The following is a 27022-nucleotide window of genomic DNA, read 5'->3' as shown; positions in this document are numbered from 1 at the left end:
GGGAATTTGTGGTCAGAATAACAAATGCATGTTTTCTAAATAAGGCTATGAAGGAGTTAAGACTCACAGAATTCATGATTGCTAGAGTAGGCACTGTGTGGCTCCCCCTCCCTTGGGTTTTATGGCAGATGGGAGGGGGAGGGTGTAATCCTTTCTACTTTCTCCTGCCTCACAACTCATTCCCTTTGCCAAAATACTTCTGAGACAGATGGAGGTCTGGTCTTGGCTCCAGCAGAGACTCCATTCTTGAACTAAACTATGTATTTTGTAATCTATAAGTAGAATGTGCCTGCCTTGCTTCTGTTACTGACTGCTGGAACTGAGTGCAATACTTTATGTGAATAAATACTATTTTAATGCTTAATTTACTGTCTGTTGTGTGCTTCTTTTATTAAGAAGGAACATGGAAAAATAAAGTCTGTTGCCACAGCCTGAATAAATAAAAATAAGGTCACTTTAATGCTGCAAGGGATGGTGTTTTAAACTCTGCTAACTAAGTGTATGACTTCTAAATGCAAAACTGATTACTTTAAACTTTCTGCTCACAAACGTGAATAATATGGAGGATAAATTGTAAAATATATCCTTTATTGTCTATAAAATCCATCCAATAGAAATATTCTAGAACAGATCATTCAACAGTCAGCCTGGGGGCACTTAGAGAAGGATGGTGTGATTACTATGAGTTTCTCAAAAGCAAGTCATGTCAAAAGAATCTATTCTTTTGATCCACAAGTTTGGTGGATCAGGGGAATGCTGTGCATGTAGTGTATCTTAGGCTTTTGACAAAGTTCCCCATGATATTCTTGCAGAGCAGCCAGTAAATGTGGGTTGAACGAACTGCTAGGTGGGTTTGTGGCTGGTTGACTGACTGAAACCAAAGGGCTCATTAATGGTTCCTCATCACCCTGGGGGAAAGTGACAAGGGGGGGTGTGTGTGACGCAGGGTTGTGTCCTGGGCCTGTTGCTGTTCAACATCTTTATAAACAACTTGGATGAAGTGTATCTGAAGAAGTGTGCATGCACACGAAAGCTCATACCAAGAACTAACTTAGTTGGTCTTTAAGGTGCTACTGGAAGAAATTTTTTAGCTTTCAAAGAGGATTAGATAAATTCATGGAGAAGAGGACTGTTCCCACAAGGGCTCTGTTCTGCCTCAGAAGTTGGAGACAGCAATGCTTCTGAAGGCCACTGGCTGGAAACCAGAGGAGGGCAGAGGGCCCTTGTGCTCGGATCCTACTTCTGGATCCCGCAGGCATCTGGCTGGTCAAGGGGAGAGTAGGAGGCTGGACTAGATGGGCTATGGATCCTGCAGGCTTTCCTTCCAAACACAGCGACTGTCACAGCTCAGCAAGAGACCTTCAAGAAGACCCTTTTCGGCTACTTGAGCAGGATGGTACCCACGCCAAAGGATACTTCCCAAGTTACTTTTGTTCGCGTGCGTGTTTCTTTCGGGAGCGTGGAAGAAACCATGCAGGGAGGAACTCCGCGCGCCTGCCGTGGCCGGTGGCGTGCTCGACACCAGCCCTGCCTCTGCCTCCCTGCCACAAGGACTGGGCTGACTCGGGACTCCGCTCCTCCCTGCCAGGTCTCTGCAGCTGCCGGTGTCTCAGCCGGCCAAGTGAGGCAATGCTCCCTAGGGGGGTGGGGTGTCACACCCAGACGGGGCTGTGCAGCTGCTTAAGTCATCCCCGCGAGTCTGGGAATTCAGGTGCCTCATGCTGAGCTGGAAGCAGGGAAGCGAAAGCGTGGAACTGACGTGCGTGGAGGGGGTGTCTGTGCGTCAAGCTCCACATATTCCCCTGCAATTGTCTCGCGTGGGGGGCGGGGAGGAATCAGTCAAGTTGTTTTGCGGGGGCCGGACCAACCCATCCCCCCCTTCTTCAACGTTCATCCTCTGCTTGGGCACGACACTCTGGCTTTGGGGTAGCGACCCGGTCAACGGAGGGAATGCCCTCCTGCTCCTTCTGTGGAGCTGGAAGATGGTGGGGAAGCCCAGACTCCCCGGTGGGCCCAGCAGACCCTGTCTCTGGGGCAGGGGGAGGAGGGCTTGGCGGCTCACCCCCAGAGCCCTCTCAGAGTCTCTCCCTTGCTCTACGAAGGCACCCGGAACGCCCCCCCCCCAACTTCCCCCAGCCGGGCAGCTCCGCCAGGCGCCCTCCTCCTCCTCCTCCTCCTCTTCCAGCATCTGGCCGGTCTCTGGTCCGGAGGCGGCCGGCGCTGCAGAGCGGCGAGTGACGGGCAGCTCGGCCGGCCAATGGGCCGTGGCCTCCCCAGGCAGCCTCGTGCGCTGGGCCAATGGGGGACGCGCGGAGGCTCCGGGCGGCAGCTGAGCCTGACGTCATGGCTGCTGCTGCTGCTGTTGCTGTTGCTGTTGCTGGAGCGCGGCAGCCCCAGCGTCCGTCCAGGCGGGCGGGGAGGCGGCGGTGGCGGCGGCGTCTCGGCTCGGCTGGGCTGGGCTCCGGGCGCAGCATGGGCCGCGCGGCTCTCGGGCGGCTCCAGCTGCTGCTCCAGCTGCTCGCCTGGCTCAGCTTGGGACGCCCGGCCGGTGAGTGGGGAGGGGGGAGCCCGGGGGAGGGAGAAGGGCGCCCCCCCCCAAACGGGCGGCCAGCGGGGGAGTCTCGGGACCAGCGCCGCCCCCGCGGGAAGAGAAACGGGCGCGGCGGCCGGGAGCTGTCCGGGCGCGGCGTGGTGCTGAAGGAGAGGCCGCGGCGGGGAGGCCCGGGGTGCTGTCCCCCGCCCTGGTGCTGAAAGGGAGGGAGGGAGAGGGGGCGGCCGGGAGCTGGAGCTGCCTTCCAGCTGGCTGGGGGAGGGGAGGCCGGCCGGCCGGCGGGGAGAGGGTCGCCACAGCCTGCCCGACCGGCCCCGTTTGCCCTCTACCCGGTAGTTCTCCGGGGAGTTGCTCGCCACTTTCCGACCGCTAAGGATTTACGCCCCTCTCCTAAAAAAACAACCCCCCCAAAGGGCTTTGAGATAATCGAGCAGGGAAGCCTCGGAGGGGTCCCTCTGAAGTGTAAACTGGTTACCAGCAGTTCGCGTTTTGTACTGTAAACCGCCCTGTGATCTTCGGATGAAATTTAATGAATAATAATGTTGTTTTCCAGAGTAAAACAAGTGGGCAGATGCGCGCGCGCCAGGTCTCTGCCCTGAGGACATTACAGTGAGGGGAGCGATGCAAAGACCCTCCACGGGTCGGAAGAAGGGAGGGGGCAGCGGTCGAAGGATGTGCGGGGGGAGCCCCGGTCGCCCCGGGGGCTTAAGCTTCCCTTTCGCCTGATGCGCGGGTCACACGGACCAGGTGGGCTTTGGGAAGAGATTTACAGGCAAGCGCCTTGTCCTCCTCCGAGCCGCCTCTCAGTACCATCGCTTCTCTCTCCCCCGCGCACAGAGTCCCCTTTGTCTGTAGCCTCGGTGGCCCCTTCCTGTCCTCTCCGTCTAAATTCAATCACGGGAATAAATTACCCGTCATTACGTTGCTGGTTAAATAAACCACGAGGGCTCTCCCCCGGCGCTCTCATTGCCTATTCCTCTCCTGGCTCCCAACTGGGGAACTGCCGCCTCCGCTGCTTTCGCTGGCCCAGTTCCCACTCTCCCCGCCCGCTCTTACTCCCCTCCCTCGCTAAATAGGAGGTCATGCGCGCGCGGGGGGGGGGGCACATTTGCCATTTTTAATGGACACCCTCCTGCCTGGGTCTTGCCCGCCGATCGTTCTCTGGAGCCGGCGGCGTCCGTGGCTTGCCGGGCTTCATAACTCCGGGCGTAGATTTAGTGATACTGTCACTAACATCCCAGGACATTTAATTACCTGGTAATTGATGGCTTTCAGCAAGAATAATGAGATCATTTTCATGGAGAGGGAAATGGCTGGCAGAATATTATATGTGCTCCCTTGAACTTACAAAAAAGTATTTTATGGCGGAGGCTGACAGCACTTAGCCTGATTTACAGCCTGGGCCCTGCGCGACGCGCGGGCTTTGTTCGGAGGGAAGCACTGCGCTCCCCGGGCAGCGGGCATCCAACTGGAGCCTCCTCCTCTGTTTACATGCATGCGCTTCCCAACACGCCTCGCCAAGGACGTGCCTGGGGGGGGGGGCTTCCGCTCCTTTGCTCCTGCAAAGCCCCCGGCTGGGCTGTCTTCTCCGCGCCCCCGGGAGGCTCCGGAGTCTGGGCAGCTCCTGCTGGGATTTCCCATTAAGGCCGCTCGCCTGCAGGCTCGGAGGGGATCGCCCTCATTAAGGAATCTCCTCTTTGTCTTCTCTGGAGACTTGGGATGCGCACGTCGCCGCTAGAAGGTGGAGTGTGCCTTTGCCCAGCAAATGCCAGGGGGAAGAAAGGGATTGCCAGCATCGTGGCTGTGAGGTAGTTCAGAAGCCATCCTGTGATCTCCTTTCCCCAAATCTGGGTACCCTAAAGGCAGCAGATGGTCTCAGGAGAGGTCGCTAGATTCAGATGCAATGCCATTGCAAAGGGGCTCCAGGCTCGCTTGTTTGTTATATAAAATCACCTAGGTACACTGTGCTTCACAGAGAAGGGAGGGGGTGGCTAGGAAGCTGCCAAGCCAGGCCCTCGGTCTAGCCAGCTTAGTGCTGTTGGCACTGCCTGGCAGTGACTCTCTAGGGTTTGCCCAGCCCTACCTGAGGAAGCGGCTGCTGGGAATTGGCACACCCTTGGCCATTGAACTGAGGCAGCCATGCCCAGCCTCAGGCCCTCCTGCTGTCTTGGACCAAAACTTGCACAGTTCTTTTCTCTTCATGCGGCTCAGTGTGGTGCCTTCCATAGTTCTAGTTACAGGTAGGTAGCCGTGTTGGTCTGCCGTAGTCGGGGGGGAGGGAATGAAAAAATCCTTCCAGTAGCACCTTAGACACCAACTAAGTTTGTTATTGGTATGAGCTTTCGTGTGCATCTGAAGAAGTGTGCATGCACACGAAAGCTCATGCCAATAACAAACTTAGATAGTCTCTAAGGTGCTACTGGAAGGAGTTTTTTTATTTTGTTTCCACTACGGCAGATCAACACGGCTACCTACCTGTAACTAGTTCTTTTCTGCTGACTCTGCTGTCTGGTGCAGATGGAGGTTCAAAACTCATGGGGAGGAGGGGGGGGGGAGAAAGTGGCAACGGGTGAGGTTGCTTTGGGTTTTCAGGTTCAGTGTCGCCAGTATGCAGATGACACCAAGCTTACTCTCCCCCTCCTTTCCATCTAAATTGAAGGAATTTGAACCAAGTTTTGAATCAGCCCCTGATGTTGGGAATAGACTTGAGGAGGGTGAGGCACCTCAGGTTCAGTCTAGGCAAGACAGCCAGGTCCTGGCCAGGAGAAAAGAAAGGGCAGGGAGGAGGGGCTCATCTGGTCAATGAGTGGGTTGCTGGCCGTTTGGGGGAACACCCTGACTGAGCCCTGAGCCTGGATGTCCTGACTCCAGCAGTGGCCAGGAGTGCTTTTGCGTAGACATCAGATCTGGCCAGATGGAGACATTCCTTAGTTACATCTTGCTTGGACTACTGCAATGCAATCTCCAAAGAACTGTCCAGGAAGAGTGTTCAGAAACTTTGGCTGGTTCAGAGTGAAGCAGCCACACTGTTGGCCAGGCTGGCTATGGGCCACACATGGTGTGTTAAGACACTGCTGTGAAAGCCACCACAATTCCAAATGCTCCCCTGGTCATAGAAAGGCAAGGAACCTGTAGGCAGCTGCACTCTCATATGCTGGAGAGAGAGAGAGAGAGAGAGAGAATCAGTCTATCCAGGGCAAATAAAAGAAAGTCCTTTTTCATGCAGCAGAGGGTTAAACTGTGGAACTCACTTGCCCAGGAGGCTACCAATCTGGAGGGCTTTAAAACAGGATTACACAAATTCATGAAGGAAGGGGGTGTCAGTAACTCCTAGCCAGGATGGCTCTGCTCTGTTCACCACAGTCAGAGGCAGCAATACTTCCCAATCTCAGTTGCTGGGAATTTCCGCCCTCCCTTCCCCACAGGTGGGCAGGGTTTGCGGCATCCAGCGGGGCTCACCTGGGCGGGGACCACCCACTTGCTTGAGTGGCGGCATGTAGGTCAAACTCCCGGGACGAGGTCAGTGGAAGGGCATGCTGTGTAGGTTTGCGCTTTTCAGTCCTCTCTCACTGGACCTCATCTGCCTGCATATCCTCAGCCAGGCGGGCTGAGAGGGTGACCTGCCAAGGCCTGTGCCAAGTTTCCCACGTCTGAAGCTCAATCAAGTTGTGGCCAATTTGAACCCCTACTCTGGTCTCTTGTCTCATCCTTTGGGGTAAAGGGGTGGGCACCACAGACAGGGTTAAGCACGTGTGCCTGCAGCTGCAAGAGGGGAGAGTTGCTCTTGTGCTCAGATCCTGCTGGCCGCTTTCCTACAGGCACCCACTTGGCTGCTGTGAGAAGAGGGTGCTGGAGCAGCTGGTCAGAGGCAGCAGGCTCTGTGTTTCTTCTTAGGGGCTCCTTGGGCTGCTAATGCATCATAAGCAAAGCTGCCAGTCTTGGCCTCCCCCTTCCTTGCTGCCCACTTGCAGAGAGAAGCAGAGCAGGTTCCCATCCGACTTCTGCAAAACAAAGGAAGCCGCTCCAGAGCCATGCTGCTTCTCTCTTCCCACACACCAGCCCTGGCAGGGGCTCCTCTCTCTGTCAACTGCTGCCTTCTCTCACTTCTGAAGCTGGAGCGTGTTTTTTTCCATCCTCTGCAGAGTAGGAGAGAAATCTCGCTGCTCTGCACAGAATGGCCTTGCGATTTCTTGCTTGTTCCTCCTGGGCTGCTCCTACAGGGATGGAGCAGGGAGTGCCAGGCAATGCCCACCTGTTAGGCAACAGGTGATCTGTGGAGGCTGTTTGTGGCTGGCTAGGGCAGGAGGTTGACAGAAGGCTCTCTGCTCTGAGGACTGCTGAAGGAAAGTCTCCTTACACTAAACGGTGTTTGAGTCTTATGTCAATGCCGCACCTTAAAAGCAGAGGGGCCCCTAAGCTGCCTTGCACCCTCGCCAGAGGAGCCAGAGTGGAGAGGTGCAGTTTTTGCGCCCTCCCCTGGACCTGGACCCTTGGTGGGAACCAAACTGGCCAACCCCTAGGACCTCAAAGTCCCCTCTCTCTCTCAGCTGGAAGGAGACCTGTTAATCTTCCAAGGAAGAGGGCAGATTTGGGTGGAAAGTGAGGCATTGGCACGCCCCCCCCCAGCATGCTCATGGCTGCGTCTCAAACAGGTGCACAAGGGGTGTGGTGGGAGGGGCAGCAGCTGGGAAGGACAAGGTTTGTGCATTAATTAATTTGGGGGTGAGAGAGATTCTCATTTCTAGCTTTGGTCTGCCATTTGGGGTTGGCCTAGACAGGGGCGTAGGGCAGGGGGTGGGTCAATGGGCCTAATTCCTGGCAGGGCTGGAAAAGCTAATGCGTGGGGCTCACTGACTGTTTGCCCCTGTGAGAGATGTCTGGAGAGGGCTGGCCACATGGACAGGGCATTGCAACATAAAGGGGGAGAATTGTTGGGATGGATTTGGAACGTATAATAGGATATATTATTTATTAATTATCCTTCTGCTTACTCACTTGAGCAAGATTAGAGTCTGGTTTAACAGAGTTAAAAATATACCACCCTTTGCAGCGTTAACACGGAAACATGGGACAAAGCTATGTCACTTTCTACAATTATCCCTCTGAACAAAGTAACAACACAAAGTCTGCAATGTAAGAATATAAAAATATTGCTGAATCACATAAAGTTGCTGTTGTGAATCAAGCTGAAAATAACAGTGAAATAAGTCAGGCAAAACAGATTTCAAGATGACAAAATATATGGTTTATCAGGCATCGGCAAACTCCGGCCCTCCAGATGTTTAGGACTACAACTCCCATCATCCCTGACCACTGGTCCTGTTAGCTAGGGGTGATGGGAATTGTAGTCCCAAACATCTGGAGGGCTGGAATTTGCCTATGCCTGGTTTAGATCAAAGATGGTGTCTGTGCGCAGGCCCTGTATCCTCTCCCTGTGGCTGCATGACGAGAAAGAAAGAAGCTGTTCCTCAGGTGGCAGAAAGTGATATTCCTGTTGTTTCCCTTCCCGTCTGGGCAAGCAGAGGAAGTGGCCTCACAGAGTGCCTGGGACTGTGCAGGAAACTCCATGTGTCTTAATCCTTTGGTCACCTAGCAAACATGGGATTTTGCGTGCTCTGTGCAGACTGGTGGAGAGGGTGGGGGAAGGAAGGGCTACTCTGAGGAGGTGTTCAGTAGCCACTTCTCTCCTCTCCTCTCTCTCAGAAGGCCTCTTTGTCACCGATTATTTCACCCGGACCCCCCGCAAGCTGAACCCCTTCCGCTCCTTCACCAGCATCGAGCTCTTCCATTTCCGCATCCCAGAGGACACCGTCGTGGCCGTCTGGAACCTCATCACCTTCAAAGAGCAGGGGGGCACCTTTGGGGACCAGTGCCCAGACCGAAGCATCACTGTGTGAGTCAGGGGAAGGAGGGAGGGAGAAAGGGAGGGGACCTCAGCCTCTTGGCTGCACAGACTCCTGCCGCCCCTGTGCCCACAGCTCCACCAGAGCGGGCAGTGCTGGGTTTGGGACAGGATCCCGGCTGCTTCCAGGAGAAAGAGCTGGGTGTTGCCTCTTCATTTTCCATCCTCCTGTGGTGTCTATGTTGCAGTGAGATTGGAGAGGGTTCATGAGCCTGAAATCTGTTAGCCAGGCCTGTCCTGCAACGCCATCCCTCCTGAGGTCAGATGGACAGCCAAGTGCTTCTTGATTTCTTGGGGAATGCTCAGAATGGGGCAGACCTAGCGAGGGAACCTTGTACTCTGTGGTGTAGTGAGAGCCAGTGTGGTGCAGTGGTTAAGAGCGGTGGACTCGTAATCTGATGAACCGGGTTCGATTCCCCGCTCCTCCACCTGCAGCTGCTGGGTGACCTTGGGCCAGTCACACTTCTCTGAAGTCTCTCAGCCCCACTCACCTCACAGAGTGTTTGTTGTAGGGGAGGAAGGGAAAGGAGACTGTTGGCCTCTTTGAGACTCCTGAAGGGGAGTGATAAAGTGGGATATCAAATCCAAACTCTTCTCTGTGTAGTCCAAATTATTGCTCATTTCATTTTATTGAAACATAAAATCGAAGCAGCCTTTCACCTTGGGTCTCAAAGCAGTTTACAATATTTAAGAGATGCACATCAAACTTAGAAATGGCAAAGGCGTGTCAAACGCAGCTGATGACACCTGGTGGGGGGATCTGCCTGGGGAAGGCTGCACTCATCTCTGATGGTGGAGGCACCTGGAGAAAGGTCTCTGATGAGGCTCTCAATGCACAAATGGGGACAGAATCCTTGAGGGGCCCCCAGGCCAAGCTATGGACTGAAAGGGGATTGAGCCTGGAGAAGGACCTGTAGCCAGTGGGGCTGCTGAGGCCCATTCCTTCACACTGCCCCAGTGAGGATTCTGGGCTTATGACGGGCTGCCCTTCTCCCTCCTCGGGGAAAAGCCAGCAAGAGCCGCACACACGCACTCTTTAAAGGGAGCGCTGAGCAGAGCCTCCCGTCTGCATTTGCTCCATAAGACGCACACACATTTCCCCATACTTTTTATGGAGCAAAAAATATGGTACTGTAGATTCCGGCGTATTAGGCGGCTGGGCGTATTAGTCATCTTATACGCTTCAGCAGTTTCGCTGGGCAGCAGCAGTGGGTGGTGGGCTCCGCACCAGGAGTTAGCCGCCCAGCGAAGCCGGCTTAGCATCCCTGGGCAGCTTCGCTGGGCGGGTTCCTCCCGGTGTGGAGCAGAGCCTGCTGCCCACTGCAGCCATACCCGGCGTATAAGATGACCCCAGACTTTTTAACCTCTTTTCCGGGGTTAAAAAGTTGTCCTATATACCAGAATCTACGGATATTATGGATAGCTATGTCAAGGAGATTTCTGTTGAGGAGAAGTCCCAGCTGTCTCACCACGTCTCTGCAGCAGGAGGCGGGGGAAAGGACCTGGGCACCTGAAGCTCCCTTGGGCCTCTTCGGTGGTCATGGCTCCCCCCAAAGAGGTGGCTCTGGTGGGCATCTCCAGCCAGGCTCAGAGGGTGGAAGAGGCATTGGCCAAGTGGACCATCTGTTGCCTGGAATGTTTCCTGAGTTTTCCAGATAGGGAACCATCTTCTGCATGAGTCATCTTCCTGCTCCTTCCCTTCCAAGCCACACACACAGAGACGTGAGCACAAACACACAAACACACACACAAACACACAGACCACGACGCTGAAGATCAATATTAATAACCCAGCACTGAAATGAAATTTCGAAAGAATAAGGGGAAGGAAGAAGCGATGGTTGCTTCTCCAAGGCAACCGGAGTGCTCCCCTCCCCCTCCCATCGCCATCTGCTTCCCCGCAGGAGAAAATGGGGAACGAGGATGGAAAATCACTTCCTGCCAAGTCCCCAGCAAGCCTGGGGGAGAAGAAAGCAGAACCCCTCTCTGGCCGGAGGGTCCCACTCCTCCCTCCCACAGGGGCTCACGGTGGGGGAAGCCAGCCCAGGCCGGGGGGGGGCAGGGGAGATTGATGCATGGCAATGGGGGGACGACGACACAGGGTGGGCCACCTGTCACACTTTGGGCATCGCCTGTCAGGCAAACCTGCAGCAGAGGTTCTGCAGACCCCCCCCCCCCATGTTGAAGGAGACGGGACAGAGAGAGGAGTGAGCTTCCACAACATTTCCCAAACTATTCCAGGCATGGGGGAGCATGAATGCCCCCAAACACTCTCTTTGCCCCCAGCAGCCCCGATGGCCTGAAGCTTGGCTGGAGGTGTTGATGGGATGGCAAGCAGGCAAGCATCTGTTTGTGGGATGGAAAGAAGGGAGGGGGGAGATGGACTGTGCTTCCCTCAGACTAGATTGGCCACAGGGAGGGCTGTCAAGGGGGCCATGGCCGGCTTGGAGACTCTGTCCTGGGAGCCCCCCCCCCAAAAAAGGAGATAGGCTGGACAGGAATCTGCTCAGGATACACTGGGGATAGATTTCCCCAACTCAAAAGAGAGGTTTAGGAACGCCAAGGTTGCAGGTTCGATTCCCCAAATGGGACAGCTGCATCTTCCTGCCTTGCAGGGGGTTGGACTAGATGATCCTCAGGGTCCCTTCCCACTCTAGGATTCCAGGAGTCTATGACTCAATCACCCCTCATTTGAGCTTTGAATGTGTTGCTGTTGCTGTTTTGTAGCTTGCTGGCCTGGGCACAGGATGGAATAAATCAATAAAGACACCCACCCACCCACCCACCCCCTGTTTTCTCCATTTCCCCCCTCCCTCTGAATTCCCCCCCCCTCTCTCTCTCTCTCACACACACACACTGGCTCTGCTGCTCACCTTCCCCCTCTTTCCTTGGCAGGTACTTCCGCTCTGGGGCGCCCCCCGTCATCAACCCTCTGCGCACCCACTTCCCCCGGGACACAGCTGTGCCAGGCTCCTTTGCCCTCACGCTCACCTGGACCCTGCCCAACAGGACCACAGGGGTCTTCAACATCACCAGCCCCCTGCCTGGGGACTGGTTCCTGGCTGCCCACCTGCCCAAAGAGCAGGGCAAGATCTCCGTCAAGGTGAGGAAGACGCTCAGCCTCTTGGCTGGCCAGCCAGGGCTGGGCTGGGGAAGGGTCACAGAGTTTCCTGACCTAGGTGGCTGCCTCACCTTGCCTCATGGGTGGGCCGGCCCTAGGTGAGGATGACTCCTTCATTATTATTTGTGAAATAGTTTTTATTAAGGCTTTTCCTTCAGTTAAGAGAGTCTCTTGACTAGGGCTGGGGAAGACCTGAAGCAGTGAGATGTGGCAAGCAGTCAAGGTGAAAAGCCCTGGGCTGTGAGGACAGGTGGTCTCACAGAGTTGGAAGGGACACCAAGGGGTCATCTAGTCCAACCCCCTGGATGCAGGCATCTCAACTAAAGCATCCCTGACAGACGGCCATCCAACCTTGGCTTGAAAACCTCTAAGGAAGGAGCGCCCATGAGCTCCAAGGGAATCTGGCCCAGTGCAAGGCAGCTCATCTTGGCTCGACTCTTGGGGATGAATGCCAGCAGCCCAGCCCCACTCACAACCCCCAGCCCCCTCTTTGGCCACTCCTTGCCTTCAACCCCAGCCCCTCTACAACCAAGCACCCAACGTCTTAGGTATAGGGCTTCCACCTACCCACTTACTGTATTTCTATATTTTGCTGGAAGCAGCCCAGAGTGGCTGGGGAAACCCAGCCAGATGGGTAGGTTATAAATAATAAATTTTTTATTATTATTATTATTATTATTATTATTATTATTATTATTATTAGCACAGGAGGTTTAGGGAGAGGGGCAATTGGTGCAGCCCTGTGGAAATCTGAAGTGGGGCCCAGAGGGTGGTGGGGAAAGGGGGTTGCCAGGGCACAGCCCTGCTTGCCCTCTTTGCAGACCACAAGAATAGTAGAAAAGTTGGAAGAGGCACAAAGGGTCATCTAGTCCAGCCCCAGGAATCACAGCTGATCACCAGGCTTGGGGGGGGGGGGCGGGAATGCTGTGCTGCTGTGATTGGGCAGTTTATAGCTTGCTGGGGGTGGGGTGCCTGGCTGCCAGCTTGGTGTCATCCTGGCAACTGTGTGGGTCCTCCTGAAAGTTCTGGTGGTGAATCTGGGCCACTCGCCCGACTGAGGGTGCTGGGGGTCCCCCTTCTAACTGTGTCCCCCCCCCACCAACAGGGCCTTGCTGAGGACTGCCAGTACCTCTTCCAGCCCCAGCTCATCGTCCAGCGCCTGGTGGGGATTGGGGTGCTGTACCCCGGCTATGTGACGGAGCACGTCCTCTCCCCCCACAACCGCTCCCTGCTGTACAAGTGAGTGCGCAAAGGAGACAGCGCCGCTGCCCCAGATGCCCTGCCCCTGCTTGTAGGGAAGAGGAGGAGGAGGAGGGGAAATGCTAGCAGGGTCCCCAGGGGAAGAGCGACTTGATTTGCATAATTAATCACGTTAAAGGGGCACCTATGGGAAGAATAAGCTCTTTTGCATAGTTAATAAGGCCAGAGGGACACCTATGGGAAGAGTGACTTAATTTGCATAATTAATAATGCTAGAGGGGCATATACACAAAGAGTGACCCCATTTGCATAATGAATAATGCTAGAGGTGCATCTGCATGAAGAGTGACCTCATTTGCATAATTAATCATGCTGTGGGACACCTACAGGAAGACTTGCTTGATTCTCATAATCAATTAATGCAGGTCTCAGCCTTCCTGCTGGATTCAACCTTGCCTTTCCTTGGAAGTCCGCATGGCAAAGAGGAAGGGGTGATGCAGGGTCCTGAGGTGCCGCCCCCCCCCCCAGTAATCCTGCCCCACCCAACACTCAGCACTTTGCAGTCTCAAGGGCTGGAACTGCATCCCTAAAGAAAAGCCAAGGGTCTCCTTGTTGCCCCCTAGTTCTTCCCCAAGCCCCACCTTTCCTTGCCCAGTAGGAGGGGGCCAGTGCCAGACACATGGCAATGGAGAAATGCCCCCCCCCCATTCTGGCCAGACTGGCCCTTGACTCTTCCTTCCTCCCTGGGAGTGGGCCAGCAGCTTCCTGCACCGAAAGCTGGCGTAACCAGCCCGTGGTGCGCACCCAGCAGTCTGTTCTTCGCCCCTCTGCATCTGTCACCTGAGGCAGCCACCTCACATGGCCTCCTGGTAGGGCTGGCCCCCTGCAGGCAGCCTGGGATGAGCTCCTCCTGGCTCAGAGCCCCCACCTCCTCCCCCCAGGAATGAGTCCTGGGGCTCAAAGGCACTTTGCTTCTCTCTGAAGGGAGAGCCAGGGCTGACGGGCAGGGTGGGAGCCCTTTAGATCCTTGGATCAATCAACCAACCAACCAACCAACCAACCAATCTCCTCCTCCTGCCTTCTCCAGGGTCTTCATCCCGAGCTACACATCCCGGGTGCTGGTGCAGCTGAGGAACTGCCACGGCGCCAACCAGAGCGGGGAGGGCTGCCCGCTGTGGCTAAAAGTGCGCGGCAAGGCGCCCCCCCTGCACAACTCCACCGCCGTGGACTGCCGGGGGCGCCCCACCTGCCGCCTGGCCCTGGACCTCCCCTTCTGGCAGAACTGGTACTACATCCTGGTGGAGAAGTACCTGGGAGTGGCCACCAACGTCAACTTCCAGCTGGTGGTGCAGCTGAAGGGTGAGCGAGGGGCTGGACTGGGAGGAACTGGGGCAGGAGGGGCAGAGCAGGCGGGGGGGGTCTACAAAGGCCTCCTGGGAATCTGCAAGCGGACGAGGAACAAGGCAAGCTACAGAGAGGCTCCTTCAATCCTCGGCTAAGGAAGAATCAGGGGCTGGGTGAGGAGGAGGACCGCCCAGAAGGGTGCAAATAACATTTACTCAGAATACTCAAAACAAAATAAAATAATTAAAATAATAATAATTTTTAAAATTCCTTCCAGTAGCACTTTAGAGACCAACTAAGTTAGTTATTGGCATGAGCTATCATGTGCATGCACACTTCTTCATGCCAATACAGTGGTACCTCAGGTTACATATGCTTCAGGTTACAGACTCCACTAACCCAGAAATAGTACCTCGGGTTAAGAACTTTGCTTCAGGATGAGAACAGAAATCGTGCTCCGGCGGCGCGGCAGCAGCAGGAGGCCCCATTAGCTAAAGTGGTGCTTCGGGTTAAGAACAGTTTCCGGTTAAGAACGGACCTCCGGAACGAATTAAGTACTTAATCCGAGGTACCACTGTAACTAACTTAGTTGGTCTCAAAGGTGCTACTGGAAGGAATTTTTTTATTATTATTTTATTTTATTTTAATTATTATTTTTTGTTTCAACTACGGCAAACCAACACGGCCACCTACCTGTATTCAGAATACTCAGATATAGCAGCTTTGCTCAGACAGGCTCACAATGGTAATTTGGGCACAAATGCATCCTTAAGTGTAGCTTGAATTGGAACTCAGACTTAGCAGATGTCCTCACATTTCTGGCTTGGTGGTGAAGAGACGAGGAGAAGACCTTGCAGGTAAGCAGAATATCTACAGCTATGTGCCTGTCAGGCCACAGTGGGAGTCTCTCTCACAGAGATCCCCCTTGCAAACTTACAGGAAAGCTCCATCAGCTTCAGCTCCTATCATGCGCCTGCCTAGCAAAACATGGATTGCTGGTTTGACTGCAGATGGGCGGGTATAAATTTTAAATTATTATAATATTATTATTATTACATTGCAATAATACCATTACACATCACCACAATCTCCAAGCGGTGCAAGGCTGCGGGGAGTTCCTGGCCCTTGCCCAGCCGGGGTTCAGAGCCTGGGAGGTCTGGGAGTCAAGGGAGGGGACAGGGGTGAGGGGGCCCTGCCAGCACCTGTCCCCTGACCTGCCCCCCTTCTCCTCCTTCCTCCCCCCCAGACTGCTCTCGGACTGGCCTGGTTCGCGCCCTCTTCCAGCTGCCGGGCTCCAGCCTGAACATGCCCCACTCCTTTGGCTCCATGGGGGGGCTGCCCCTGGCAGAGGTCCTGCCCCCCTCTGAGCTCAACAGCACCCAGCGCCCGGGGCCAGCGGTCAGCGAGTGCTGCCGGCCCATCCGCCCCACCCTGCGCAACGAGCTGGACACCTTCTCTGTCCACTTCTACATCTTCTTTGGCCCCAACGTCTCGGTGCCCCCCGACCGGCCGGCCGTCTTTGCCATCCACCTCCTGCCCATCCTGGACAGCGGAGGAGCCCTCAACCTGGAGCTCAGGCTGAATGTGGTAAGTCTCCGGGGGGGGGGCTCAGATTGTGGGACCTCAGAGTGGGCAGGGGCAAGGGAAGCGCTGGCAAGGGAGCGGGGAGCTCAGGCCTGTGGGGCCCCAGCTGGAGTGTGGGGTGCTGAGGCTGAACATGGAACATGGGGTGCTGAGGCTGAACATCTGGCTGGTCGCAGTGTGAACAGGATTCTGGACTTGATGGGCCACTGGCCTGATCCAGATACAGGGCTCTTCTTTTGTTCTTACTAATAGTCTGGTGCTCCAGCTTCAGGAAGGGTTCATTCCACAATTTTAAATTTTATTTAAAATATATTAAACATCCATCTGTTGTGTCCTAGCTCAAGCGTTCCCAGACCCTGGTCTGTTGACGACGAGCGGTCTGTGTTCACCTTCTTCTTCTTCTTCTTCTTCTTCTTCATCATCTTCTTCTTCATCATCTATTAAATTTGTATACCGTCATTCGTCCGAAGATCCCAGGGCAGTTCACAACAGAAAAATGCAAAATGAGAATACAAAATACGTAATATAAAATCAAAACAGAAAGCAGACCTAGAACCCATTCATTCAGGTAGTCTGTGATGCGTCCGCATTAAATACCCACATTGATTTTTTAATTGTATTTTTATTACTACTTTTCTTTCTTATATTGGATTTAATGTACTAAAATGCAACATAAGAAAGAAGTGAAGCAATGAAAACTGAAATTTTAAAATCACACCTCTGGCCCGGCGCATTACAATTTCTACAACAGGCAGAAAAATCTGTGAGTGGTCAACGAAGACCCTCAGCAGTTCACAAGTGGTCCAGGGTAAGTGTGGGTGGGTTTGGGACACCACCCTGCCCCCCCCCCATGGAAGAATGCTTGAGGCAATGAGCTCAACGGCACATTTGACAACTCAGTAAGACCAGAGTCTGCTGTCTCTTTCCACAGTCCTCTCTGCGAGGGGAGAACGCCACTGTTTTCGCCTGCCTGAATCACGAGGTCCCATTGGCGTCCGAAGAGAACTCCTCAGTCACCTGCGAGACAGGTAAGGCTCAGGCCAGGTTAGCCTCCCCCCTCCCCCCCCCCGTGGCTTGCCAGGGCTGCTCTCCCTGCAGAGTGAAGGGGAGCAGCCCCTGCCAGGCGGGAAGGTGGGTGGGTGGCCAGCGGGTGACGTTCTGGGCCACCCTTTGGGCTCACCTGCTGCTTTCCTCTCCCTTGGCAGAGCTGCTGGCAGGGTACCTCCTGTCCATCAACGCCACGGCCCCCCTGACCCGCTTGCGGATCCCGTACCCCCAGACTGGGAGCTGGTACCTGAGTCTGCGCTTGCTCTGTGCCGCCGACCGTGGGTGAGGCTGCCAGCAGGAGAGACAATGACCCCCCCGCCCTCCCCCCAGGGCTCCTTTTCCAGCAGGGGCTGGCTGGAATGGGGGGGGGGTGTTCTTCCAGGGACACACATGGGGGGGGGCTTAATCCTACTTCTGAAGCCACTTCTGCCCCCACCCCAGTGGGATCCGGGTGTGTGTTTGCTGTCATTGCAAGCAGAGCTGCCCCACTGCACCCCACCTGCAAGACGAATAAGACCTGACCCTTGTCTAGGGGGCGGGGTGGAGGGGCCCAGAGGAAGGGGAGGGTTCTTCCAACACTTTTGCCCTCCCCTTCTTCTGCAACGGCTTTCTTCCATTTGCTTGTTTGTTGCATTTCTCTTTTATTCTCCAGGGGCCTCCAAGGGCATATAAAATTGTAGAGTTGGGAGGGACCCAGAGGGGTCATCAAGTCCACCCCCCTGCAAAGTGCCCCTCCCACTCATCATTTAACCCTCACACAACAAGCTGGTGAGGTAGCTGAGGCGGAGAGGCAGCGCCTGGCTCCAAATGCACCCAGTGTGGATTTGAACCCTGTTCTCTCAGGTCCTAACCCAACACTCTAACCCCTACACCACACTGCCTCCCTCCCTTTCAGGCCCCTTCCCACAGGAACCCTGCAGTGCCCCTGATCCCTTGTCCCGTCCTCAGCTGCCTTCCTTCTCCCCCTGCCAGGCTGGAGCCCTGTGGCAATGTGACGGCCGAGGTCTACCTGCGCACTTACCTGTCCCCCTGCATTAACGACTGCGGCCCCTATGGCCAGTGCAAGCTCCTGCGCACCAACAACTACCTGTATGCAGCCTGCGAGTGCAAAGCGGGTGAGTTGCTCCGGGAGTCTGGGTTGCAGAGCAGGGAGCCTGGCCCACCTGCCACCCCAGGGAGGCCGGGCGATGCCACCGTCCTCTCAGAGCAAGCTGCCTTGCTCTGCCCAGTCACCAGAGCCCGGGAGGAAGAGAAGGGGCCACAGCTCAGTGGGGGGTCCCTGCTCAATCCCTAATGGCAAAACAACACACAAACAAACCTATGGTCACATAAAGCATAATAAACACATGAGACGTACCGGCTGTGTTCTTAGGTAAATAAAGTATACTATTCATTTCATCAGGGACGCGGGTGGCACTGTGGGTTAAACCACAGAGCCTAGGGCTTGCCGATCAGAAGGTCGGCGGTTCGAATCCCCGTGACGGGGTGAGCTCCAATTGCTCAGTCCCTGCTCCTGCCAACCTAGCAGTTTGAAAGCACATCAAAGTGCAAGTAGATAAATAGGTACCGCTCCGGCAGGAAGGTAAGTGGTGTTTCCATGCGCTGCTCTGGTTCGCCAGAAGCGGCTTAGTCCTGCTGGCCACATGACCCGGAAGCTGTACACAGGCTCCCTCGGCCAATAAAGCGAGATGGGCGCCACAACCCCAGTCAGCCACAACTGGATCTAATGGTCAGGGGTCCCTTTACCTTTATCCATTTCATCAAATCGCAAATTTCAACGGAAGTACCTCATAATGTAAAAAGCAGAAAACCCAGTGGATCAGATGAGTCACTAGTGCGTTCATGGATAAGGTCCATCTGTGTAATAGTGTCTATTCCACCTGTCTGTTCATAAGTTCCAAACAATCCACATAAAAGGTTGTTACAGAATCCTTTCACAGAGTCTAAGACAAGGATTTCCGGAATATTGGCCTTGTTTTGCCATCCTGTAATATCACATATGAGCTTTACCTACTGATGAAGCCCAGACACTATTGCACAGGTGGACCTTATGCATGAACTGACTGGAGAATGATCTGATCCACTGGGTCTTCTGCTTTGTTCGTTTGTTGAACTTTATGAGTTAATTTCGTTGAAATTTGTGATTTGATGAAATGAATAGTATACTTTATTTATGTTATTTACCTAAGAACAATCCCTAATGGCAGCATCTCTTGTTCTGGGTCCCCCCTGTGGCTGCCAGCCCTGACTCCTCTCTCTCTCTCTCTCAGGCTGGAGCGGCTGGGGCTGCACGGACAACACAGCCGCCTTCTCCTACGGCTTCCAGCTCCTCTCCACCCTCCTTCTCTGCCTCAGCAACCTCATGTTTGTGCCTCCGGTGGTGATCGCTGTCCGGAGCAACTACATCCTGGAGGCTGCTGTCTACATCTTCACCATGTTCTTCTCCACGGTGAGTGGCAGCAGGCCGGGGGGGTGTGTGTGGTCCAGGCCCAAGAGGTCTTGCCAGGAGCCCCAACAGCGGCATGCAGTGAAATTGGTCGTAGGGGAACAGGTAGGCCCAGAGGCGACAGCCTGTGAAGGTGATTGGGGTGTGTGTGTCAATCAGAGGATTGCACCTCCTGCCCTAAAGCTGAGCAGAAGCTTCCTGGGTTTGGGGAAGGAGGCGCTAGGCTTTAATACTCTAATTTACTGGGAACATTTAGGGGACCAGCCTAGTCCCCCAGGCCACTGACTGCACGACACTGAGCCCCAATGCATTAAAGAGCGATAAAACTTGGGGTACCCCTGCAAAAGGGGTTTCCCAACTTCGCCAGGGTCTAGCTCTGCGGGTCCAGAAATCAGTCAGGTTCAAAAAGGAGTCTGCAGCCAAGTTAAAATGAATAAAAACCACAGCAGTTACCCTGGGGGCAAAGCGCAGCTCAGCTCCTGTGCACCTTGTTAAGGAAAAGGTCTGGGTTCAGGTTTGCTCCACTGCCCAGCTCATTGGGGTGCCACTCCCCATGGGTCTCTCCTGGTCAGCGAAAGAAGGAATCTCCTGCCAAGTAAAGAAGCAAACAGCAGTCAGTAGACCGGATCTTTATTTGTTTCAGCAGGGTTCACACACACATGGAGTAAGAACCCTGAGCATGGGGTTGCCTGAACTTTTAAGACCTCTCCCCATTTCCCATAATACATTCTTCAACAGCATCATTGTGTTATAAGAATTTTAAGGTCTCGTATATATAGAGAGAGAGAGAGGGAGGGAGAGAGAGAGAGAAATAAAATGTTAATAAATGTACCAATGTCTGGAGCAGCACAGGAAGACCTTCCTGAAGCCATTTTGACTCCCTGAAACAATTTTGACTCCCAAACTGACCAAATGTTTTCTTTGCAAGGAGGGAGGGGGTGAGGGAACTTTCCCATTGTCTCAGGAAGTGGGAAATCACCAGGCAATCAGATAAGGCATTATCAGAAAAACCTGCCAGACAGGAAAAACAACAACACTCAAATTTCTGTTGTAGACCGCCTTTTCTGTGATGTAGGTATGATGTTGGTGGGGGGTAGTCTTAGGTTACACCCCTTCTGTGATGTATGCATGATGTATGGAGAGGTGGTCTTGAGCTCCAGGGCAGGGAATTTAAAATGTCTATATAAGGGCAGGAACACCTTTGTTCTGGGTCCTCCTCCCTCCCTGCGTGTGAGAGGAGCCCCCTGTTGCAACAGTTCAATAAAGATCAGGCTTACGAGCTGCTTTGCTTCTCATTATTCTCTGGTTGGCCTCTGTCATTTTCTCCTACCAAGAGAGAACCCACTTAAAGACTCTATACGGGCCCTTGGATACCCCATAAGGGAAAAGGGCAGGTTTTGTTTACAACAGATGGCGACCATGAAGGGACTTTTGGTTGCCCAGATTCTGGGAGTGAGGAAGGACTGATACATCACAAATATGTCACAGAGTAGGATGTTTGGCATGTAGAAACATGAGCCCACCCCCACCCCTGTCAATAACTCCAATTTCCAATACCTTTTACGTACCCTCTTTCCTAAAGAACAATAAACGTTTTTGCACATCCCCCTGGCTGCAAGGCTTCTCCTTTGAAAGTATCAGGATGCAATCCACCATCCTGTTGGGTTTCTGCCTTGATCACCTCCTGCCTCCTATTGTGTGGCTAAGTTCCCACCTTATGGAGGGGGAAGGAGGGTGTGACCTGATCCTGAAGGGATTATGGAGCCAGGGGAGACCTGGTTTCCCCTCTTCCAGAGGAGTCATTAGCCACTGGAACCAAGGAAATTGGTCAAGCCATTGAATTTTGGAGATTATTTGATTCTATATTGGATTGTCAAGAGTACGAAAGATGGTATCTGCTTATTGATGGACTGGTTTTCTGTTGTGTATGCCTGGTGCCTGTGTCAACGGTCATTGTCCTGGCCTTAGAGGCTGTGGTGGGGACTTGGGTTTTTTTGGGAGTTGTTTAAGTGCCCCCTCCATTCCCGGTTTTAACAACCTTCACGGTGCCATAGCCCTCTCCTTCAGCGGGGCAAGTTCCCTGGCACCTGAGCTGAGCAGTGCAATGCCAGGGCCTGCAGTCTCTGCTGCTAATGCAATGCCCTCCCTGGGCCTGCAGCCTTGGCACTGCCAACCTCACCAACAGCTAGTTCTGTCCCTGTCCCTGGGGCGCCTTTCAGCTCTGCAGCCTCATTTTCAAAGCAACGAGAGAAGAGGACGGCTGCCTTCTTGGTGGACCCTCACAGCTTGCTTCGTGTTCAGCCGCTTCCCAGACACTTTCCTTGCTCTCACATGGGGAGCTGGCATTTCCCTTGCGCTTCCCACACTGCCTAACCCCCCCCCCGCCTCCGCTCCTCCTGCTCAGTCAGCGCCAGCGCAGACCTCATCAGGGCATCGCAGGCAGTGAGAACAGCAAAGACGCCATGTGCCACCTGAAAGTCCCGCACAGCTTTTGCGTGACAAATGTCAACTTCTGGTGCCCCTTCCCTCTCCCGTCCCTCCAGTTCTACCACGCCTGTGACCAGCCGGGGATCGTGGTCTTCTGCATCATGGACTACGACGTGCTGCAGTTCTGCGACTTCTTGGGGTCCCTCATGTCCGTCTGGGTCACCGTCATTGCCATGGCCCGCCTCCAGATGGTCATTAAGCAGGTGAGGTGACCAAAGGTGTGGGGAGTCACTCGGTGTGATTCCAGCATCATGGGGGTTGGACTGGATGACTCTTGAGGGTCCCCCTTCAACTCTACAATTCTATGATCTGCAACAAGCTTGGCAAGAAGGCCAGGGGAAGGGCTTCCTTGCGAGGCCAGTGCCACGCGGGATGCCCACAGTGAGTCACTGGTGTTTGTGGAAGGACCAGTGGGGCCACTTATGTGGCTGGGGGGCGGGGCGCTTCCTTGGAAGAAGAGGGGGGGAGCCTTGTGGGAATGTTCAGGGATGCAGGAGAGGATATCTTGTCTGATTATAGCCATTCCAACTTGTGTGAACAAGTTCCACAATTTAGCAGAGTAACATTCCCCTTTTTAAACTCGCAGCGGATGCGTTTGCTCAGGCTCGCTAAAGCCTCTATAATAACTGCTCTGGTATTTCCCCCTTATTCCCTCATAAAAGATAAGACACGACACAGTTTTCTATAAAAGTATAAAAAGGTTTACTCACACATCATTCTGTTCACAATAGGATCCCAGAAGGCAGACTTAGCTTAGAAAAGTAACATATACCTGGAAACTATCTCATAAGGAGACAGTCCCTTTCTCCTCTCTTGGCTAAGCAGATGTTGCTTCTTCGATGCATGTAGTGAAAGAGAGAGAGATGGCTGCCCTGCCCTGTGCTTTTGTCCTTACCTGCACAGGTGAGGCCACGCCCACCTCCAGTCCCATGCAGAGGAAGTCTGTCTCAGCCCAGAAGGAAACAGGAAGTTGACCTGCTGGCTGGACAAACATTCCTCCCCATGTGTAAACATGCTCACTCTAGGAATGTTGTACTTGACTGCTCCTGTGTTTCACATCCCACAAGCCTCACCAGGAGAGGAGAGGAGGCAGCCAAGGCTTTGGTGGGGGAGAGCCAGGTGCACTGAGTTGCACCCAACATTTTGGAGGGTGGCATTGCACACTCATGACATCACATGTATAAGACCCCCCCCCCAGTCTGGCCAGTCCAGCCAGGCTGACTCGGCCCACCATCCCTGGCCCCCACCAGCTGGTAATGGACGCTTTGCCCCACGCATCCCTGGTGGAGATCCTCAGTGGGAAGGGGGGCACATGGAGGGCTCCCGGGCACTTGGCTGGCAGCAGCAGGGCATAGCAGCCCCATCAATATGGGGGGGGGGATTCAGCTTAGTGCCCCTGGGGAGAACTTCTGCAAAGCCTGGACAAAGTTGGTGCAGGAGAAGATGGGTTTTACACATGCACAGACATTAAGTCGCATAGCAAGCAGAACTGCAAGAAGTGGTCCCTTGCTTCTCAGACTTAATCTGTTCTGGAAGTCCGTTCCAAAACCAAAGCGTTCCAAAACCAAGGTGCACTTTCCCATAGAAAGTAAGGCAAAACAGATTAATCCGTTCCAGACTTTTAAAAACAACCCCTAAAACAGCATTTTAACATGGATCTTACTTTCTAACAAGACCACTGATCCATAAAATGAAAGCAAGAAGCAATGTACTGTACCATAAAATTAAAAAGACAGTATTGCAGATTATTAATTTTTTCCCCATGTATAAGACTAGTTTTTCCCCTAAAAAATAATGTCAAAAAATAGGGGGCGTCTTATACACGGATAGCGCCGAGGGTGGACTGGTGATTGGTTGTTGCTGCAAAAATAGGGGGCATCTTATACATGGAAAAATACAGTACTCCCCCCCCCTTACCTGCACTGATGATAGTCATTGTTTGGATGGGGGGGGGGGCTTTTATCAGTTTCTGCAGTCACACAATCCATCGGTCAGTAGCTGAACTGGGTTCCACACAGTCGCAAAAACAAATTAACCGGAAAAGCCTCAAAAATGAAAACGCAAAATAAATAGCAAAAACAAAAGAGCCAAACTTACTCCATTCTGGAAGTCTGTTTGACTTCCGAAATGTTTGAAAACCAAGGCGCAGCTTCTGATTGGTGCAGCTGCCCCGGAATCAATAGCCGACAGCCGCATCGGATGTCCGGCTTCCAAAAAACGTTAGAAAACCGGAACACTTACTTCTGAGGTTTTGGTGTTTGAGAACCAAGGCATTTGAATACCAAGGCACCTCTGTAATTGAACAGAGCAAAAGCAACTTCTCAGGCACACAGGAAGAATCCAGTTCAGGACATTCCTCCCCCCATCTTTGGAAGACCTCTCGCTCCCCCCTCCCAACATGGTTTAACCCTTTCCCTGCCTGTGCATCTTCAGCATCCACACCAAAGGGTTCACCCCCTTTCTCCCCTGGGCAGGTGCTCTACCTCCTGGGTGCCATGCTGCTCTCCATGGCCTTGCAGCTGGATCGACACGGGCTCTGGAACCTCCTGGGCCCCAGCCTCTTTGCCTTAGGGATCATGGCCGTCGCCTGGGTGAGTAGGGACTCTTGCCAGAAGGGCTGGGGGCAGGCAGGGCCGCCTGGCAAGGATTTCTGGCTGGCTTACATACCTGGGGTTGTGGCCCCTGAAATCCGGTCCGTCTCTCGTTTGTTTCCATGAATAGAGAACTTATTTGTATGGCACCTAGAGAACGTGTGTCTTACAAATGTCATAAATCAGTAAACGCAGATCCACAGCTCCTCGAAAGATCAGGGCCTCTCCTCTCACCTCTTTCAGCCTGGAATAGGACTGAAATCCTGGAGACCCGAGGAGCTCTTCTGAGGGAACATGCAGAGTCCGTGAGGAAATGGCTAAGGCTGCCATCTGTGGGAGGGGGGCTGCACACAGAACCCCTTTGACCCTCAGCGGGGGCATTGCACCAGGAAACTGATTACTAATGCCCCTAACTGCTGTGGCGCAGAGGTCAGTGATCTTGGGATCACCCCCAAGAATAGCAACTCGCAGTTACCCCAGAGTGTGGCCCGAAGTCACAGGAAGTCACTGCCTTCGAAAGCTCAGCTGTTCTGGGCCTGATCAGCGCCTGGGAACCGCAAGTGGGAACCTGCCTTGGGTTGAATGAGGAAGGCGGGATGTGGTCTTATGCCAAGCAGGTCAATGGTCCACCAAGCTCTGTAATGTTTATACCACTCTGGAAGCTGCATCACACCAAGCCAGACTGTTGTCCTAGCTAGCCCACAATGATGTGCTCTGGCCGGCAGCATCTCTCCAAGAATGGAGGAAGCATAGTCTTCCTCATCCCGACCTGCAGATGCCCCCAGGGACTGAACCTGGGATCTACTGCATGCAGCGCATTGAATTGTGGGAATGTTCAGGGTGGCAGGAGAGGATATATTGTTTATTAATATCCTTCCTAAATAGCGCTAGCAAGTTCCTTTACTTAGCAGAGTTACATTTCCCCTTTTTATATGCACAGCAGATAGCTGCTTGCAGGCTCGTGTAAGCCTCTCGCTATTATACAATTCAGTCTGTCTCAGACTGAATTGTATGTTCCTGGTAAGTTCCCTTGAATCCCTCTTAAAAGAATCAGGATGCCGCTATCTTATTCAAAGTCAATAAAAGAAGTTTACTTACATCAGTTCACAGCTGGATTCCTGAAGGCAGACTTAGTTACAAATACAGTGGACCTTCCAGATACAAACTTAATTCGTTCTGGGGGGGTCTATGTAAATAGAGGTGTGCTTCTGCACATGCGCGCGGGGCGAAACCCGGAAGTATATACTTCTGGGTTTGCCGTGGCCATAACCCGAAGATCCCGTATACAGAGGGATACGTAAGTAGAGGTACGACTATATGTACATGTGGATCTACCCCATATGGGGGAATAATCCCAGTGCTTCTGCTTGCTGAGAGCTGGCAGAGCAGTCCTAGCTAGAAGCTGGTCACATGATGAAGGAAGCCAAAAAGAGAGAGGTGTGCTGTGTGACTCGTCCTTTTGTTACCTGGACAGGTAAGGTTGTGCCCACTTTCTATCACATGCAAAGGAAGGATGCTCCAGCCAGGAGGAACAGGAAGTTTCGACTGGCTGGACCAAACATTCCCTCGCGTGTCTTCTCTAGCATTGCAAGGAATGTTGTACTTGACTGCTCCCAGTGGGTTACATCCCACATGAACCACTGGAGCTCTTCCCCACAATGGGAGGCACAAGGAAGGAAATGGAGGTTTTCAAGCAGGGGTCAGCTGGCCGTCTGCCCGGGGCTCTTTAGCTCTGATTCCTGCGTTGCAAGGGGGTTGGGCTAGATGACCTCTGGGGGTCCCCTTCCAATGCTACAATTCTAGGATCACAAGGTGGAGGGCATGAGGGAGCCCTGCCTCTCCCCAAACCACCTGGACTTGGGTCGCCTGGTCCTGACAACCCTCTCCTTCCTCCGCAGACGGCACGTAGCATCCGCCGGAGGCACTGCTACCCTCCCACGTGGCAGCGCTGGACCTTCTACCTGCTGCCCGGAGCGCTGATCGCAGCCTCGGCGGTGCTGCTCTACGCCTTTGTGGAGACGGAGGAGAACTACTTCTACATCCACAGCATCTGGCACATGCTCATCGCCGGCAGTGTGGGCTTCCTGCTGCCCCCCCAGGCCAAACCCGATTCCCCCGGCCTGGCTGGCCCCCTCCCTCGCCGGAAGGGCTGCGGCTACCAGCTGTGCATCAACGAGCAGGAGGAGCTGGGCCTGGTGGACCCCGGGGCGGGGGCCTCCGTCACCAGCGTCTGCACCAGCTGATGGGGGGCCGCTCTGCCCGGGGAGGGGGCAGGCGGGGGCTGTGGGCAGGCGGGCAAGCACCCCTCTCCCGGGGCCCCATGGCCAGAGACACGCCCACGTGCCTGGACACTTGTGCCCAGACCCACCTCATCAGTAACATTCCAAGGTTCCTCCATGGGATGCCCACTTGGCTGCCTGCAGGGCCATGGCAGGAAAGGAGGAGGAGTTGTGGCTGCAGAACCACCACGATCCATGACAAGGAGCTGAGTCGCCCCCTTGTTGGCTCCAGGGCTGCTGGAAAGACCATCTGATATGCCAGCGGTGCCAACGGACCTATAATCCTGGACAGGCCTGGTGCAGGGCAAGAAGGGCACAGAAAGAGAAGGGGGGCAGCTGTGTGCTGAGCAACCCAGCACCAGGAATCGAGGGGCAAAGCAGCCCCAAACAGGAGTGGGGCAAGGTTTGCAGGAGCTCCTGAATGTGCCAGGGCTTGTGGGTGGGACCCACACTGCCCTTTGGGCACTGAT

The 27022-nt window shown here is 54.0% G+C and overlaps 1 protein-coding gene across 4 annotated transcripts; it reads left to right on the top strand.

Annotated features, from left to right (window-relative positions):
* Positions 1–1624: 1624 nt before the first annotated feature.
* TMEM8B (transmembrane protein 8B) lies at positions 1625–26635 on the top strand. Of its 4 annotated transcripts, none has more exons than XM_083465597.1 (13): positions 1625–1711; positions 8258–8444; positions 11349–11556; positions 12680–12813; positions 13862–14133; positions 15365–15705; positions 16634–16730; positions 16908–17031; positions 17722–17864; positions 19020–19198; positions 21739–21885; positions 24157–24273; positions 26172–26635. In XM_083465597.1, exons 1-13 carry the CDS (start codon positions 1630–1632, stop codon positions 26514–26516), a joined length of 2376 nt encoding a protein of 791 aa, XP_083321723.1. In that variant the 5' UTR covers positions 1625–1629; the 3' UTR covers positions 26517–26635. The 4 variants fall into 4 exon arrangements, with proteins under 4 accessions (XP_083321723.1, XP_083321725.1, XP_083321724.1 ...); XM_083465599.1 differs by lacking the exon at positions 1625–1711 and adding an exon at positions 2453–2548; XM_083465598.1 differs by lacking the exon at positions 1625–1711 and adding an exon at positions 2453–2548 and having other exon boundaries at positions 8255–8444.
* The last annotated feature ends 387 nt before the right edge of the window (positions 26636–27022 follow it).

The sequence above is a fragment of the Podarcis liolepis genome (genome assembly GCF_965112155.1).
Source record: "Podarcis liolepis genome assembly, chromosome: 11".
Classification (NCBI taxonomy): domain Eukaryota; kingdom Metazoa; phylum Chordata; class Lepidosauria; order Squamata; family Lacertidae; genus Podarcis; species Podarcis liolepis.
This window is presented reverse-complemented; position numbering and strand designations above follow the sequence as displayed.

What these genes read in the sequence shown, in the direction of transcription:
- TMEM8B (XM_083465597.1), top strand. Translation starts at nt 1,630, where the DNA reads ATGCTCCCTAGGGGGGTGGGGTGTCACACCCAGACGGGGCTGTGCAGC. An exon ending in CCGCGAGTCTGGGAATTCAG is followed by an intron (nt 1,712 to 8,257) that starts GTGCCTCATGCT and finishes CTCTCTCAGAAG; the next exon opens with GCCTCTTTGTCACCGATTAT. An exon ending in AGCCTGCGAGTGCAAAGCGG is followed by an intron (nt 17,865 to 19,019) that starts GTGAGTTGCTCC and finishes TCTCTCTCTCAG; the next exon opens with GCTGGAGCGGCTGGGGCTGC.